The sequence below is a fragment of the Nicotiana tabacum genome, chromosome 6, assembly GCF_000715075.1.
Source record: "Nicotiana tabacum cultivar K326 chromosome 6, ASM71507v2, whole genome shotgun sequence".
NCBI classification, from domain to species: Eukaryota; Viridiplantae; Streptophyta; class Magnoliopsida; order Solanales; family Solanaceae; genus Nicotiana; species Nicotiana tabacum.
The window spans coordinates 167,039,706-167,054,444 of record NC_134085.1 but is presented as its reverse complement, the minus strand read 5'-3'; the positions used below and the strand labels follow the sequence as shown (position 1 = coordinate 167,054,444).

The following is a 14,739-nucleotide window of genomic DNA, read 5'->3' as shown; positions in this document are numbered from 1 at the left end:
ATTTAGTACCCACTATTTTTGACTCGCGTGCTTACACATTTTTTTGCTACCAGATTATTTATTAAATTGCCACATGTTCAAATTTTATTTAAAAAAAAGGGTCACAACCCCTTCTTCTCCATCTTCATACTCTGAACTCACTGCTCCAATTTGTGGTGTAGATAAAGGATGTGGCATTGAAAGCATCAAGAGCATATAAGCAAGGTACTCCATGTTCACTCTGCATCCGACGACTCAATGGAAGAATGTTGTGAGGGAAAGGGAAATCGAGCGGGGAAATTACGCCGATGTCGGCGTTACAAGTGACCGGCGAGTTGAACCGGTGGTGATCTTTGAAGAAAGCAAGCCTAAAGAGTGGGTGGGTCAGGTTGAGCCGGTCGTGTTGACTTCATTGGAGAAACCTAACCAGTCACGCAATTCCGTCAACTTTTGATTGAATTTCCTCCTCGATTTGGTTTTGCATCTGTAATTTTAACTTGAATGGGAGCAAAGATTTCAAAAAGTTGTCTTATAGCTTACTGGCCATATTTGATGCTAAAGAATATTTTGGTAGAATGTTCTTGGTTGTCTCTATTTTTAAAACATGCTCTATAATGGTGTTGCATGTATGAATTGAATAAGACGAGGGTATATTTGTAATTTTATATTTTTATCTTTTCTACTATATTTGAAGTGGGAGTGCACTAGGTGAAGCTGACAGGTCTTCATCGACATGCCTGCTTCAACTTTTATGTTTTTGCCCTTAGTTTTCAGTATTATTACATTTGTTGCCATCGAAGAATTTAGTAAACAAAACAACTTTTTGAGGCATTTTCAAAGCCCACTTTACAGCTATAAAATTTACATGTTTTGCATCTTTTAAGTCTTACTTGCTGTATTAATAACACAACACGTGGACTTTAACTTTTGACAACTGGGAGTTAGTAGAAGAGGGCAGCTCTATGAAATTTCATCGGAATTTACTTAGCTCCATCATCTCTTCTCCTCTCTATCTTCTGTTGAGTTTTCTCCGTGAGCCTTTGCTGGATTTCTCAATGACAATACGACTGGTGAGAATTTCTCTACTGTTCTTCTTTACTCACTGGTATTTAGTTAAAATTGGTAGGCGTTTAAATTAGGGATTTCTGTTTTCCCATTTTATTTCTCTCTCTTTTTTGTGGTTCCATCTCTTTAGGTTTTTTCTTTTTCAAATATCTATCTCACAGATTGTAACACTTTTGAAATCTTTTGAATATCCGTAAGTGCAATTTCTTTATCTTTTTTCGCTGAATCGTTGTAAATGGTATGTGTAGAAGAATGTCTATCATCAGCTTCTGAATAATCGAAATTTTGATGAACACCAACTTCATCGCTTGAGATATCATGTTTATTAATTATAATATCTTGAGATTTTCCTGATTTGTTAATATTATCTGGTCCAAATTAAGAAAAGAAAAAATTTCAAAACTAACCCAAACACCTCTTTTGTTTTCCCAAATTTAAGCTTGATTCTTGTGGGACAACTGGCTTCGCTTCATATTCCAATTCCCACTGCAACATTCCTTTCTTTCTCTTTTCTTGTTTTCATTGTAAATCCCAAAATTGCATCAACTTCTTCTATGTTTAGCTCCAAGCTTTCTATATGAAGCAACAATGGAAGCTAAAATCAGTAGTTTTGTGTGAGGGTTTTGGGTATTAATTTCCCAAATGAGCCCATTTGTGATTTCTAATTTTTCTAGCCCCTATTTCATTTGTTATTTCTCGTAAGTTTTTCCCTTTTTCTTCCTTTATTTCATTGATTTTTAGCCATCTCTTTTGGATTCCTTTGAAATTTTGTAAACGAGCTTTTGCCGTCTATTATAGACCAACTTTTTTGTGTTGATAATTCTGCAATATGTCTCTGAGAAAGGGAAACTAAATGAGATTTTCATATTTCCTAATTTTACTTGTGAAAAGTTTCTTTGTTGGTATTGAAGCACGGTACTTTTTATACCAACTGATCTACAAGCCTTTCTTGGTTTATACTTGCTACCTGTTTCAAAATGTCCGTAGTTTGACTTTGAGATATAATTGATTTGCTCCATTGTTTTGTCTCTTCAATTTTAGAATTTGCTTAGCTTTGCTGTTTCGTCGGATATAAAGTTGGTGCAATATAATATAATGGAGAGTGGAGGTGGGGAATGCTTCGATTTACAGAAACATAATTTTCAGTTCTAGACAACCAAGTACAAAGAATTTCAAAGGAAAATTATTTTATATCATCCCAAATAGGACCAAGGATTTTATGTTTTATAATCACATTTATTCTTGTATCACTGCGCATCCCACTATAGTAGTCCATTTGTCATATGGAATGTTATTTGTATTAAAAATGTCCATCAAAAATGGATTGAAGGATCCATGTTTTAGCTTTTGATGGCTGAAATTACTTTGGGATTAATTCCAGTTGCAAAGGTAGCAGCAAAAGATTATATCTTTAGTACTGTGTGATTCATCAGTTCAATTTTTGCAGTTTGATTGATAAGATATTTAGGAAGAGTCAAATGAGCTAACCTATCAAGCAAAATTCGACGACGTACATTAACATATAAAATTGCTTCATTTGACTCATCTCCTATCCTTTCCATTTACTTTCATCCATCAATAACCCTATTTTTTAAAGATTTGATTTTTTTCCTTAATGAAAAATTGTTTTGGCTTTAATGATTGAAGGAGACAAAAGAAATAAAAGTATAGTTTATATTACTGGAAAAAAGATTTGAAAAGAGTCATATGTAATATATAAGTTACATAGGATTTTATTTGAATTATAATGTCACAATTTGAATTTTTCTCCCTCGGCAGTCGTGATAACGCCTACTCGTAGAAGCTAGGCAAGCCACTAAACATAGAAAATTTCTAACTATTTTATTTTTAACCCTTTTTAACAATCTGAATTAACAGGTATCCAATATTTAGATATTAACGATAAATGAAATCAAGCGGAAGACTTAATCTAATATAATAACCAAGACCAGTACGATAATGACAACACACATCTCTACCCGGAATCCGGTGTCATAATATCACGGACGAACTAAGATTACTACAACAACTGTCTGAAAGAAATACAATCTGTCTCGAAATCTAATGAAAACAAAGTACATAACAAAGTAGAAGAGAATTCCGGGCCTGCGGACGCCTGCATGACTACCTCGGGTTCTCTGGTTGGACTGAAGTCAGGCTCCCCAAGTGCTACTATCCAAAAGCTGCTCCGGAATCTACACATAGTGTAGAGTGTAACATCAGCACAACCGACCCCATGTGCTGGTAAGTGTCTGGCCTAACCCCAGCGAGGTAGTGATTAGGCTAGGACCAGACTCCAGATAAACCTGTGCAGTTATATAATATACAACGGAAAATAAACAGGAATAAACAATTAACATGGGAGGGTACATGCTACGGGGAAAATATCGAATCCAACAAAAACTTAAGAGAAATATGAGAGAACAATTCAAGATTTACAACAAAACCATAATAACACTGTTGCGGCACGCAACCTGATCCCTATCATTTAACACTGTTGCGGCGTGCAACCCGATCCATTTGTATCACTGTTGCGGCGTGCAACCCGATCCAATATAACATTGTTGCAGTGTGCAACCCGATCCAACATAACATTGTTGCGGCGTTGCAACCCGTTCCAACATAATATTATTGCGGCGTGCAACCCGTTCCAACATAACATTGTTGCGGCGTGCAACCCGTTCCATATATAGTATTTTTGCGGCGTGCAACCCGAACCAACATAACATTGTTGCTGCGTGCAACCCGTTCCATATATAATATTGTTGCGGCGTGCAACCCGATCCAACATAACATTTATATATCTTTAGCAACAACCATACCAAGAGTCCCGACAAGGGACCAACAATAAGTTACACTATCCCGGCAAGGGATTCGACAGTAAAAGTAAATACGTCCCGGCAAGGGAGAAACAACTATAACCAATCTTAACCGAACTTCTACTCATCTCAGCTAACACCAATACTCAATCATAAGTAATTTCCACGAAAACAAACTTAATCCTTGCTTAATATCGAGAATCATCAATTAAAGCATCCGTAGTACTATTTAAGAACACAAAATAAATTGCAATTTAAGACTCGCGGTCATGATCCACACAAACGTATAGATACTCGTCACCATGCCTATACGTCGTACTCAACAAGAAGCAAATAACAAATAGGACACCACTCCTAATCCCTCAAGCTAAGGTTAGATCGAACACTACCTCGAACTTCCACGACCAACTCAAGCCTCAAACACCGCCTTTCCTTTCGAATTCGGCTCCAAATCAATTGTATCTAGACATAATTGACTTAATAACATCAATAAACGCTAAACAATCCAATTTCAATGCTTAATTATAGCTTTCCCATCATTCTTCCTAAAAAGTCAAAAATCGACATCGGGCCTACTTGGTCAAAATACAAGGTTCGGACCAAAACCCAATCACCCGTTCACCCACGAGCCCGAATATATAATTTATTTTAAAATCTGACCCCAAAACGAGGTCAAATTCCCAAATAATCAAAAAGCCCTAACTCTACCCAAATCCCTAATTTTCTACCATTAATCACATGATTTAGGCCTAGAAATCTAATGGGTGTTAATGAAAATTGAAGAAAATGAGTATAAGATTACATACCTATATATTGGTGGTGAAATCCCCTTTCAAAAATCGCCCAATTTGGAGAGAAGAGAAGAAGTTATGAAATTTTTGCTAAATCCCGTTTTTGGTTCTGTTTTAAAATCACTGGACAGGCCTTCATCGCGTTTGCGATAGGCCTGTCGCGTTCGCGATGAAGCCAGCTTAAGTGACCTTCGCGTTCGCGCTAAACGGCTCGCGTTCGTGAGCTTCAGCTCCTAGAGCCTTCACATTCGCGTCCTGGTGGTCGCGTTCGTGGAGGGTACAGTACCCCTCCCCCCGCCCAGGCTATAAGCCTTCGCGTTCGCGATACCAGGCCCGCGTTCGCGAAGGGAAGACCCCCCAATGCTTCGCGTTCGCTATCTGGTTCTCGCGTTTGCGTAGAAGGAATTTTTCTTCAGCATGAATAGCTCATCTCGTTCGCGAGGATCCTCCCCCGGACGCGAAGAAAAGAATATCAGCACACCAAAACTGAAAAACCTGCAACTTTTTGAGTTCGAAAAACCTTCCGAAACACATCCGAAACTCACCCGAGCCCTCGGGGCTCCAAACCAAACATGCGTACTAACTTAAAAACATCATATGAACTTATCCGTGCGATCAAATCGCCAAAATAACATCATTAACATCGAATTAAACCTTAAAATCAATGGATTATTTCAAAACTTCTTAAAACATCAAATTTTGCATTTAAGGTCTGAATCACGTCAAACGGATTCCGTTTCTTACCAAACTTCACAGAATTATCTTAAATCACGTATAAGACCTGTACCGAGCACCAGAAACAAAATACGAGCCCGATACCAACATGTTCTAATCAAAATTCATTTCCAAATCCTTTAAACAATTTCAGAAAATAATTTTCTTTAAAAATTCATTTCTTGGGCTTGGGACCTCGGAATTCGATTTCGGGCATACGCCCAAGTCCCATATTTTCCTACGGACCCTCTAGGGCCGTCAAATCATGAGTCCGGATCCGTTTACCCAAAACATTGACCGAAGTCAAATTAATTCATTTTATAATCAAAATTTATCATTTTTCATAGATTTTCACATATAAGCTTTCCGGCTATGCTCCCGGACTATGCATGCAAATCGAGGTGATGCTAAAAGAGGTTTTTAAGGCCTCAAAATGCAGAATTCCATTTAAAAACAAGTGATGAACTTTTGGATCATCATATTTTCAACCTCTAAAACAACCGTTCGTCTTCGAACGGATAGAAGAAGGAAGTTTCCGAGTTAGGGAAAGGATCGGGATAACGGCTCCGCATATCAGACTCGGACTCCCAGGTCGATGTCTCAACAGGCTGACCTCTCCACTGAACACGAACAGAAGGAAAACTCTTTGATCTCAACTAACGAGCCTGTCAGTCTAGAATAACTACTGGCTCCTCCTCATAAGACAAGTCCTTGTCCAACTGAACAGTGCTGAAATCTAACACGTGGGATGGATCACACTGATATTTTCGAAGCATGGACACATGAAACACTGGATGCACGACTGATAAGCTTGGCGACAATGCAAGTCTATAAGCCACCTCTCCCACTCGATCAAGGATCTCAAACAGGTCAATGAACATAGGGCTAAGCTTTCCCTTCTTCCCAAATCTCATCACACCTTTCATAGGCGACACTTGAAGCAAAACTCGCTCACCGACCATAAATGCTTAATCACGAACCTTGTGGTCGGCATAACTCTTTTGCCTGGACTGAGCGGTAAGAAGCCTATCCTGAATGATCCAAACCTTGTCCAAGGCATCCTGAACCAGATATGTACCCAACAACCGAGCCTCTCCTGGCTCAAACCATCCAACCGTAGACTGACATCGCGTACCATATAAAGCCTCATAAGGAGCCATCTGGATACTCGAATGGTAGCTGTTGTTGTAGGCAAACTTTGCTAAAGGCAAAAACTGATCCCACGAGCCTCTAAAGTCAATGACACAAGCTCGGAGCATATCCTCCAAGATCTGAATGGTCCGCTCGGACTGCCCGTCCGTCCGAGGATGAAATGCTTTGCTCAACTCAACCCGCATGCCCAACTCTTGCTGAACTTCTCTCCAGAAGTGCGAGGTAAACTGCGTACCTCGGTCCGAAATGAAAGACACAGGTACACCATGAAGGCGAACAATCTCCCGGATATAGATCTCAGCTAAACTCTCAGAAGAATAGGAGATTTCCACAAGAATGAAATGCGCTGACTTGGTCAGCCTATCAACAATAACCCACACTACGTCGAACTTCCTCCGAGTCTACGAGAGTCCAACAATGAAATCCATAGTGATCTGCTCCCACTTCCACTCGGGAAGCTCAATCCTATGAAATGAACCACTGGGCCTCTGATGCTCGTACTTAACCTGCTAACAATTCAAATACCAAACCACACATGCAACGATATCCTTCTTCATTATTCGCCAATAATAATGCTGCCACAAATCCTGATACAACTTCGCGACGCCCGGATGAATAGAGTACCAGGAGCTATGGGCCTCCTCTAAAATCAACTCTCAGAGTCCATCCACATTAGGCACACAAACGCGACCGTGCAATCTCAAAACTCCATCATCACCTAAGGTAACCTGCTTGGCACCTCCGTGCTGCACCGTGTCTCTAAGGACACATAAATGGGGATCATTATATTGCCGATCACGGATACTCTCTAATAATGAAGAACGAGCGACTATGAAAGCTAACACACGGCTGGGCTCAGAAACATCCAACCTCACGAACTGATTGGCCAAAGTCTGAATATCTAAAGCAAAAGGTCTCTCACTGACCGAAATATAAGCAAGACTACCCATACTGCCTGACTTCCTACTTAAAGCATCGGCCACCATATTGGCCTTTCCCGAATGATATAAGATGGTGATATCATAGTCTTTCAACAGCTCTAACCACCTTCTCTGCCTTAAATTCAACTCTTTTTGCTTGAACAAATACTGAAGACTCTTGTGATCCGTGAACACCTCACATGCCACGCCATACAGATAATACCTCCAAATCTTCAATGCGTGACCAATGGATGCCAACTCCAAATCGTGAACCGGGTAGTTCTTCTCATGAATCTTCAACTGCCGCGAAGCATAGGCAATGACCTTGCCATCCTGCATCAACACTGCACCAAGTCCAATACGAGATGCATCACAATAAACTGTATAAGGCCCTGAACCTGTGGGCAAAACCAACACCGGTGCCGTAGTCAGAGCTGTCTTGAGCTTCTGAAAGCTCGCCTCACACTCGTCCGACCATCTAAACTGGGCACCCTTCTGGGTCAACCTGGTCATCGGAGCTGCGATAGATGATAGTAGTCTGCCAATCCCAAGAAACTCCGAATCTCTATAGTTGATGCTGGTCTAGGCCAGTTCTTGACTACCTCAATCTTCTTCGGATCAACCTGAATACCCTCTGGTGATACAACATGACCCAGGAATGCAACTGAACTCAACTAGAACTTACACTTCGAGAACTTAGCATATAACTGACTATCCCTCAAGGTCTAAACACCACTCTAAGATGTTGCACGTGCTCCTCCCGGCTACGGGAATATATCAAAATATCATCAATGATGACTACCACGAATGAATCCAAGTAAGGCCTGAACACTCGGTTCATCAAATCCATAAAAGTTGCTGGGGCATTTGTCAACCCGAATAACATCACCAAGAACTCATAGTGCCCGTACCGAGTGCAAAAAGCTGTCTTAGGGACATTGGATGCCCTAATCCTTAACTGATGGTAGCCAAATCTCAAGTCAATCTTCGAAAATACCTTAGCACCCTGAAGCTGATCAAATAAATCATCAATCCTCAGCAATGGATACTTATTATTGATCGTAACCTTATTCAACTGCCAGTAATCAATACACATTCTCATCGATCCGTCCTTCTTCTTAACAAACAACACTGGCGCACCCCAAGGCGAAACACTTGGCCTAATGGAACCCTTCTCAAGAAAGTCTTGCAACTGCTCCTTCAACTCTTTCAACTTTGGTGGGGCCATACGATACGACGGGATAGAAATAGGCTGAGTGCCCGGAGCCAAATCAATGCAAAAGTCAATATCCCTTTCGGGTGGCATACCTGACAGGTCTGAAGGGAAAAACTCAGGAAACTCACGAACAACGGGCACAGAATCAATAGAAGGAACCTTAGCACTAGAGTCATGAACATATGCCAAATAGACCAAACACCCCTTCTCGACCATACGCCGAGCCTTCACATAAGAAATAACACTACGGGTAGAATGACCAGGAGTCCCTCTCCACTCTAAACGAGGTAAACTCGGTAAGGCTAAGATCACAGTCTTGGCATGACAGTCCAAGATAGCGTGTTAAGGTGATAACCAGTCCATCCCTAATATGACATCAAACTTGACCATATCCAAAAGAAGCAAATCTACACGAGTTTCAAGACTTCTAATCATAACTATACAAGAATGATGGACTTAATCTACCACAATAGAGTCACCAACTGGTGTAAACACATATACATGGGCACTCAAAGAATCACTATGCATGACCAGATACAGTGCAAAATAAGATGACACATAGGAGTACGTAGACCCTGGATCAAATAAAATGAAAGCATCTCTGCCACAAACCGGAACAGTACCTATGATAACTACATCAGAAGCCTCAGCCTTAGGCGGCTGGAAGAGCATAACATCGGGGCTGGGCCCCCCACCCTGGACTACCTCTCTGGGACAGCCTATAACTGGCTGGCCTCCACCTCTAGCGGTCAGAGCTCCACCTCTAGAACCTCTACCTCCACCTCTAGCACCTCTACTCCCACCTCTAGCTGGCGGGCGGTCTGTGGAACACCTGGTGCCTGAACCATAGCACGGGAACCCTGCTGTTGCGAATGAGTACCCACCAATCTCGGACAAGCTCTCTTGATATGACCATACTCACCACACTGAAAACATCCACCTGAGTGCTGCGGCTGAGGAAACAGAGATTGACCCTAGCGACCTGAATGACCACCCTGAAAACTCTGGAGTGGCGGTTCACTGATAGGAGTTGGTGGTGCACTGTAGGGCTGCTGATCAGAATACTGCATGTGAGAACCACGGCCACCTGAAGCACCGTGAGAAACCTGAAGTGCTGACTGAAAGGGCCTAGGAGGATGGCCTCTACCATACGAATCCCTGCCTCCAGACGAGGCACCACTGAATCTGCCTGAATGACGGGGCCTTTTGTCCGACCCATGACCACCTCCCTGCGACAGAACCATATCCGCTCTCCTGGCCACATTGGCTGCCTCCTAAAAAGTAATCTCACTCCCAGTCTCCCTAGCCATCTGAAGATGAATCGGCTGAATAAGTCAATCAATGAACCTCTTCACCCTCTCTCTCTCTCGGTGGGAAGTATGACAAGAGCATGACAAGCCAAGTTGATGAATCTGGTCTCATACTGGGTAACATTCATGGAACCCTGCTGGAGACACTCAAACTACCTTCGATAGGCCTCTCTCTAACTGATGGGGAGAAACGTCTCCAAAAATAGCTGAGTAAACTACTCCCAAGTCAAAGCTGGCAATCCGTCTGGTCTAGCCAAGCAGAAATCCCTCCACTAAATCTTGGCAAATCCAGACAGGCGAAAAGTGGCAAAATCGACCCCATTAGTCTCAACTATCCCCATGTTCCTGAGAACCTCATAACAGCTATCTAGATAATCCTGGGGATCCTCAGTAGATGCACCGCTGAAAGTAGTAGTAAAGAGCTTGGTGAACCTATCCTACCTCCATAAGGCATCGGCAGGCATAGCTGCTCTATCACCAGTATGAGCTACCACACCCGGCTGAACTGCTCTAACTGGCTGAACCGCAAGAGTCTGGAACTGTGTAGCTACCTACTCCGAGGTGCGAGTAGCAGGAGTCTGGGCTCCTCCTCCAACCTGAAAGACGGCTGGTGCTACAGGAAGCAAGCCTGCCCGAGTGACACTCTCCATAAGGACCACTAGACGGACCAAAGCATCCTGAAGTACTAGGGTAGCAATAAACCCCTTTGGGACCTGAGCTGGGCCCACCAGAACTGCTGGGGCCGGAACCTCATCATCAAAGTCAAATTGAGGCTCCGCTGTGGGTGCTGCTGCCCTGGGCTGAGCTCTGCCCCTACCTCGGCCTCTAGCACAGCCTCTCCCTCTGCCCCTCATAGGAGCTACTGCTAGGGCTCGGGCTACTGGTCGGTGGATGAGGAAGCGCGTGTTCTCGCCATCTGCAAAAGAACAGAGTAGAATTTCAATTAGCATTGAGAAACCAATCCGCACGACAAGAAAGAATAAATGTGGAATGTTTCCTAACTCTGTAGCCTCTAGGGGATAAATATAGACGTCTCCATACCGATCCCTCAGACTCTACTAAGCTTGTCCGTGAATTGTGAGACCTATGTAACCTAGATCTCTGATACCAACTTGTCACAACCCGGATTTCCCACCCTCGAGAGTCGTGATGGCGCCTACTCGTAAAAGCTAGGCAAGCCACTAAACATAGAAAATTTCTAACTCTTTCATTTTAACCCCTTTTTAACAATCTGAATTAACAGGTATCCAACATTTAGATATTAACGATAAATGAAATCAAGCGGAAGATTTAATCTAATCTAATAACCAAGACCAGTACGATAATGACAACACACATCTCTACCTGGAATTCAGTGTCACAATATCACGGACGGACTAAGATTACTACAACAACTGTTTGAAAGAAATACAATATGTCTCAAAATCTAATGAAAACAGAGTACATAATAAAGTAGAAGAGAACGTCGGGCCTGCAGATGCCTGCAAGACTACCTCAGGATCTCTGGCTGGACTGAAGGCAGGCTCCCCAAGTGCTACTGTCCAAAGATGCTCCGGAATCTGCATATAGTGCAGAGTGTAGCATCAGCACAACCGACCCCATGTGCTGGTATAAGCGCCTGGCTAACCCCGATGAGGTAGTGACAAGGCTAGGACCAGACTCCAAATAAACTGTGCAGTTATATAATATACAACGAAAAATAAAATGGAATAAACAATTAACATGGGAGGGGTACATGCTACGGGGGAAATATCGGATCCAGCAGAAACTTAAGAGAAATATGAGAGAACAATTCAAGATTTACATCAAAATCATAATAACACTGTTGCGGTGCGCAACCTGATCCCTATCATTTAACATTGTTGCGGTGTGCAACCCGATCCAACATAACATTGTTGCGGCATGCAACCCGTTCCAACATAACATTGTTGCGACGTGCAACCCGATCCAACATAACATTGTTCCGGCGTGCAACCCGTTCCATGTGTAGTATTGTTGCGGTGTGCACCCTGATCCATTATAACATTTATATACCTTTAGCAATAACCATACCAAGAATCCCGGCAAGGGGCCAACAATAAGCTATACTATCCCGGTAAGGGATTCGACAGTAAAAGTAAATACGTCCCGGTAAGGGAGAAACAACTATAACCAATCTTAACCCAACTTATACTCATCTCAGCTAACACCAATACTCATTCGTAAGTAATTTCCACGAAAACAAATTTAATCCTTGCTCAATATCGAGAATCATCAATTAAAGCATCCGTAGTACTATTTAAGAACACAAAATAAATTGCAATTTAAGACCCACGTTCATGCTCGACACCAACGTATAGATACCCATCACCATGCCTATATGTCGTACTCAACAAGAAGCAAATAGAAAATAGGACACCACTCCTAATCTCTCAAGCTAAGGTTAGACCGAACACTTGCCTCGAACTTCCATGACCAACTCAAGCCTCAAACACCACCTTTCCTTTCAAATTAGGCTCCAAATCAATTGTATCTAGATATAATCGACTTAATAACATCAATAAATGCTAAACAATCCAATTTCAATGCTTAATTATATCTTTCCCATCATTCTTCCCAAAAAGTCAAAAATTGACCCTGGGCCTGCTTGGTCAAAATACGAGGTTCGGACCAAAACCTGATCACCTATTCACCCACGAGCCCGAATATATAATTTGTTTTGAAATTCGACCCCAAAACAAGGTCAAATTCCCAAATAATCAAAAAGCTCTAACTCTACCCAAATCCCTAATTTTCTACCCTTAGTCACATAATTTAGGCCTAGAAATCTAATGGGTGTTAATGAAAATTGAAGAAAATGAGTCTAAGATTACATACCTATGTATTGGTGGTGAAATCCCCTTTCAAAAATCGCCCAATTTGGAGTTGAAGAGAAGAAGTTATGAAATTTTGGCTAAATCTCGTTTTTTGGTTCTGTTTTAAAATCACTAGACAGGCCTTCATCGCGTTCGCGATAGGTCTATTGCGTTCGCGATGAAGCCAGCTTAAGTGACTTTCGCATTCGCGCTAAACGGCTTGCATTCGCGGAGCTTCATCTTCCAGAGCCTTCGCGTTCGCGTCCAGGTGGTCGCGTTCGCGTAGGGTATAGTACCCCTCCCCCTGTCCATGCTATAAACCTTCGCGTTCGCGATACCAGGCCCGCGTCGCGAAGGGAAGACCCCCCAATGCTTCGCATTCACGACCTGGTTCTCGCATTCGCGTAGAAGGAATTTTCCTTCTGCATGAATAGCTCATCGCGTTGGTGAGGGTCCTCCCCCGAACGTGAAGAAGAAAATATTAGCACACCAGAACTGAAAAACCTGCAACTTTTTGAGTTCCAAAAACCTTTCGAAACACATCCGAAACTCACCCGAGCCCTCGGGGTTCCAAGCCAAACATACGTACTAACTCAAAAATATCATATGAACTTATCCGTGCGATAAATCGCCAAAATGACATCATTAACATCGAATTAAACCTCAAAATCAATGGATTATTTCAAAACTTCTTAAAACATCAAATTTTGCATTTAAGGTTCGAATCACGTCAAACGGATTTCGTTTCTTACCAAACTTCACAGAATTATCTTAAATCACGTATAACACCTGTACCGGGCACCGGAACCAAAATACTGGCCCGATACCAATATGTTCTAATCAAAATTCATTTCCAAATCCTTTAAACAATTTCAAAAAATAATTTTTTTTAAAAATTCATTTCTTGGGCTTGGAACCTCGGAATTCGATTCCGGGCATACGCCCAAGTCCCATATTTTCTTACGGACCCTCCGGGACCATCAAATTACGGGTCTGGATCCATTTATCCAAAACGTCGAACGAAGTCAAATTAATTCATTTTATAGTTAAAATTTATCATTTTCACAGATTTTCACATATAAGCTTTCAGGCTACGCGTTCGAACAGTGCACACAAATCGAGTTGATGCTAAAAGATATTTTTAAGGCCTCGAAATGCAGAATTCAATTTAAAAACAAGTGATGTCCTTTTGGGTCATCACATATAATCGGTTGGTTCAATAAATATAAATGAGCTATCCAATTATGCTATACGATATTGCAATTAATTAACATGAAGAATCGTGATGGGAGGATTATGAATTTTTAATCTCAAGTCTTAATTAAATATTATGAGTTCGAGTCGTAAATATGGTTTCTTCACTCTTAGTCAAACGTCTCGGGTTCAAGTGATGCGACAAAAATAAATTTACTCAACTCTGCTTCTACTTAATATATCCATGTTTTAACTTTTGATGCCTGCTAAATTACTTTGTTTTACCATGTTTTATCCAAAACTTTTATCTGTTTTGGTATGTTTTGTTTAATACCACCATAACGAGTGCTGATATTCATTGGTTTGTAGTGCATATATTTTACTTCTAAGTTTTGATTTGGTATATGTGAAACTTATGCACACCAAAGATGTCAAATTTTAAAAAACCCGTGGATTCAACATGCTGGACACAAAAAGGGAAACGTCAATGCTCTAAAGAAAGAGGCATCCAAATTAAACAAAGACGTCGCGAAATGTATAGGGCGAGGTCGGTCGATAAAAGAGAACTAAATTTACTGGAGCGTCGAACGACATACCTTCATTCTAGAAAGCAGAATCCAACCAGTGATTCCACTGAAGTATCAGCTTTTTACCAATTTAATAGAGAATTAGCGAGGCAGAGAGCTGCTCTAACAGGAGCCTCATCTTCTACCTTGACAACAGGTTTGTGCGCTAAGATTTTGTT

At 41.6% G+C, this 14,739-nt stretch overlaps 1 protein-coding gene across 41 annotated transcripts in view; it reads left to right on the top strand.

The window, feature by feature from the left end:
• The first annotated feature begins 860 nt into the window (after positions 1–860).
• The window catches only part of LOC107777658 (uncharacterized), a 38,733-nt gene continuing 24,854 nt past the window's right edge, over positions 861–14,739 (top strand). For 25 of the 41 annotated variants that reach the window (XM_075255842.1, XM_075255851.1, XM_075255850.1 and 22 more), the window contains exons 1-2: positions 865–1,049; positions 14,423–14,717. In XM_075255842.1, coding sequence (XP_075111943.1) covers positions 942–1,049; positions 14,423–14,717 — 403 coding nt within the window. In that variant the 5' untranslated portion in view covers positions 865–941. Of the gene's footprint in view, positions 1,050–2,085; positions 14,718–14,739 lie in introns of all 41 variants that reach the window. The other 16 variants (XM_075255846.1, XM_075255854.1, XM_075255845.1 and 13 more) reach the window with 9 other exon arrangements.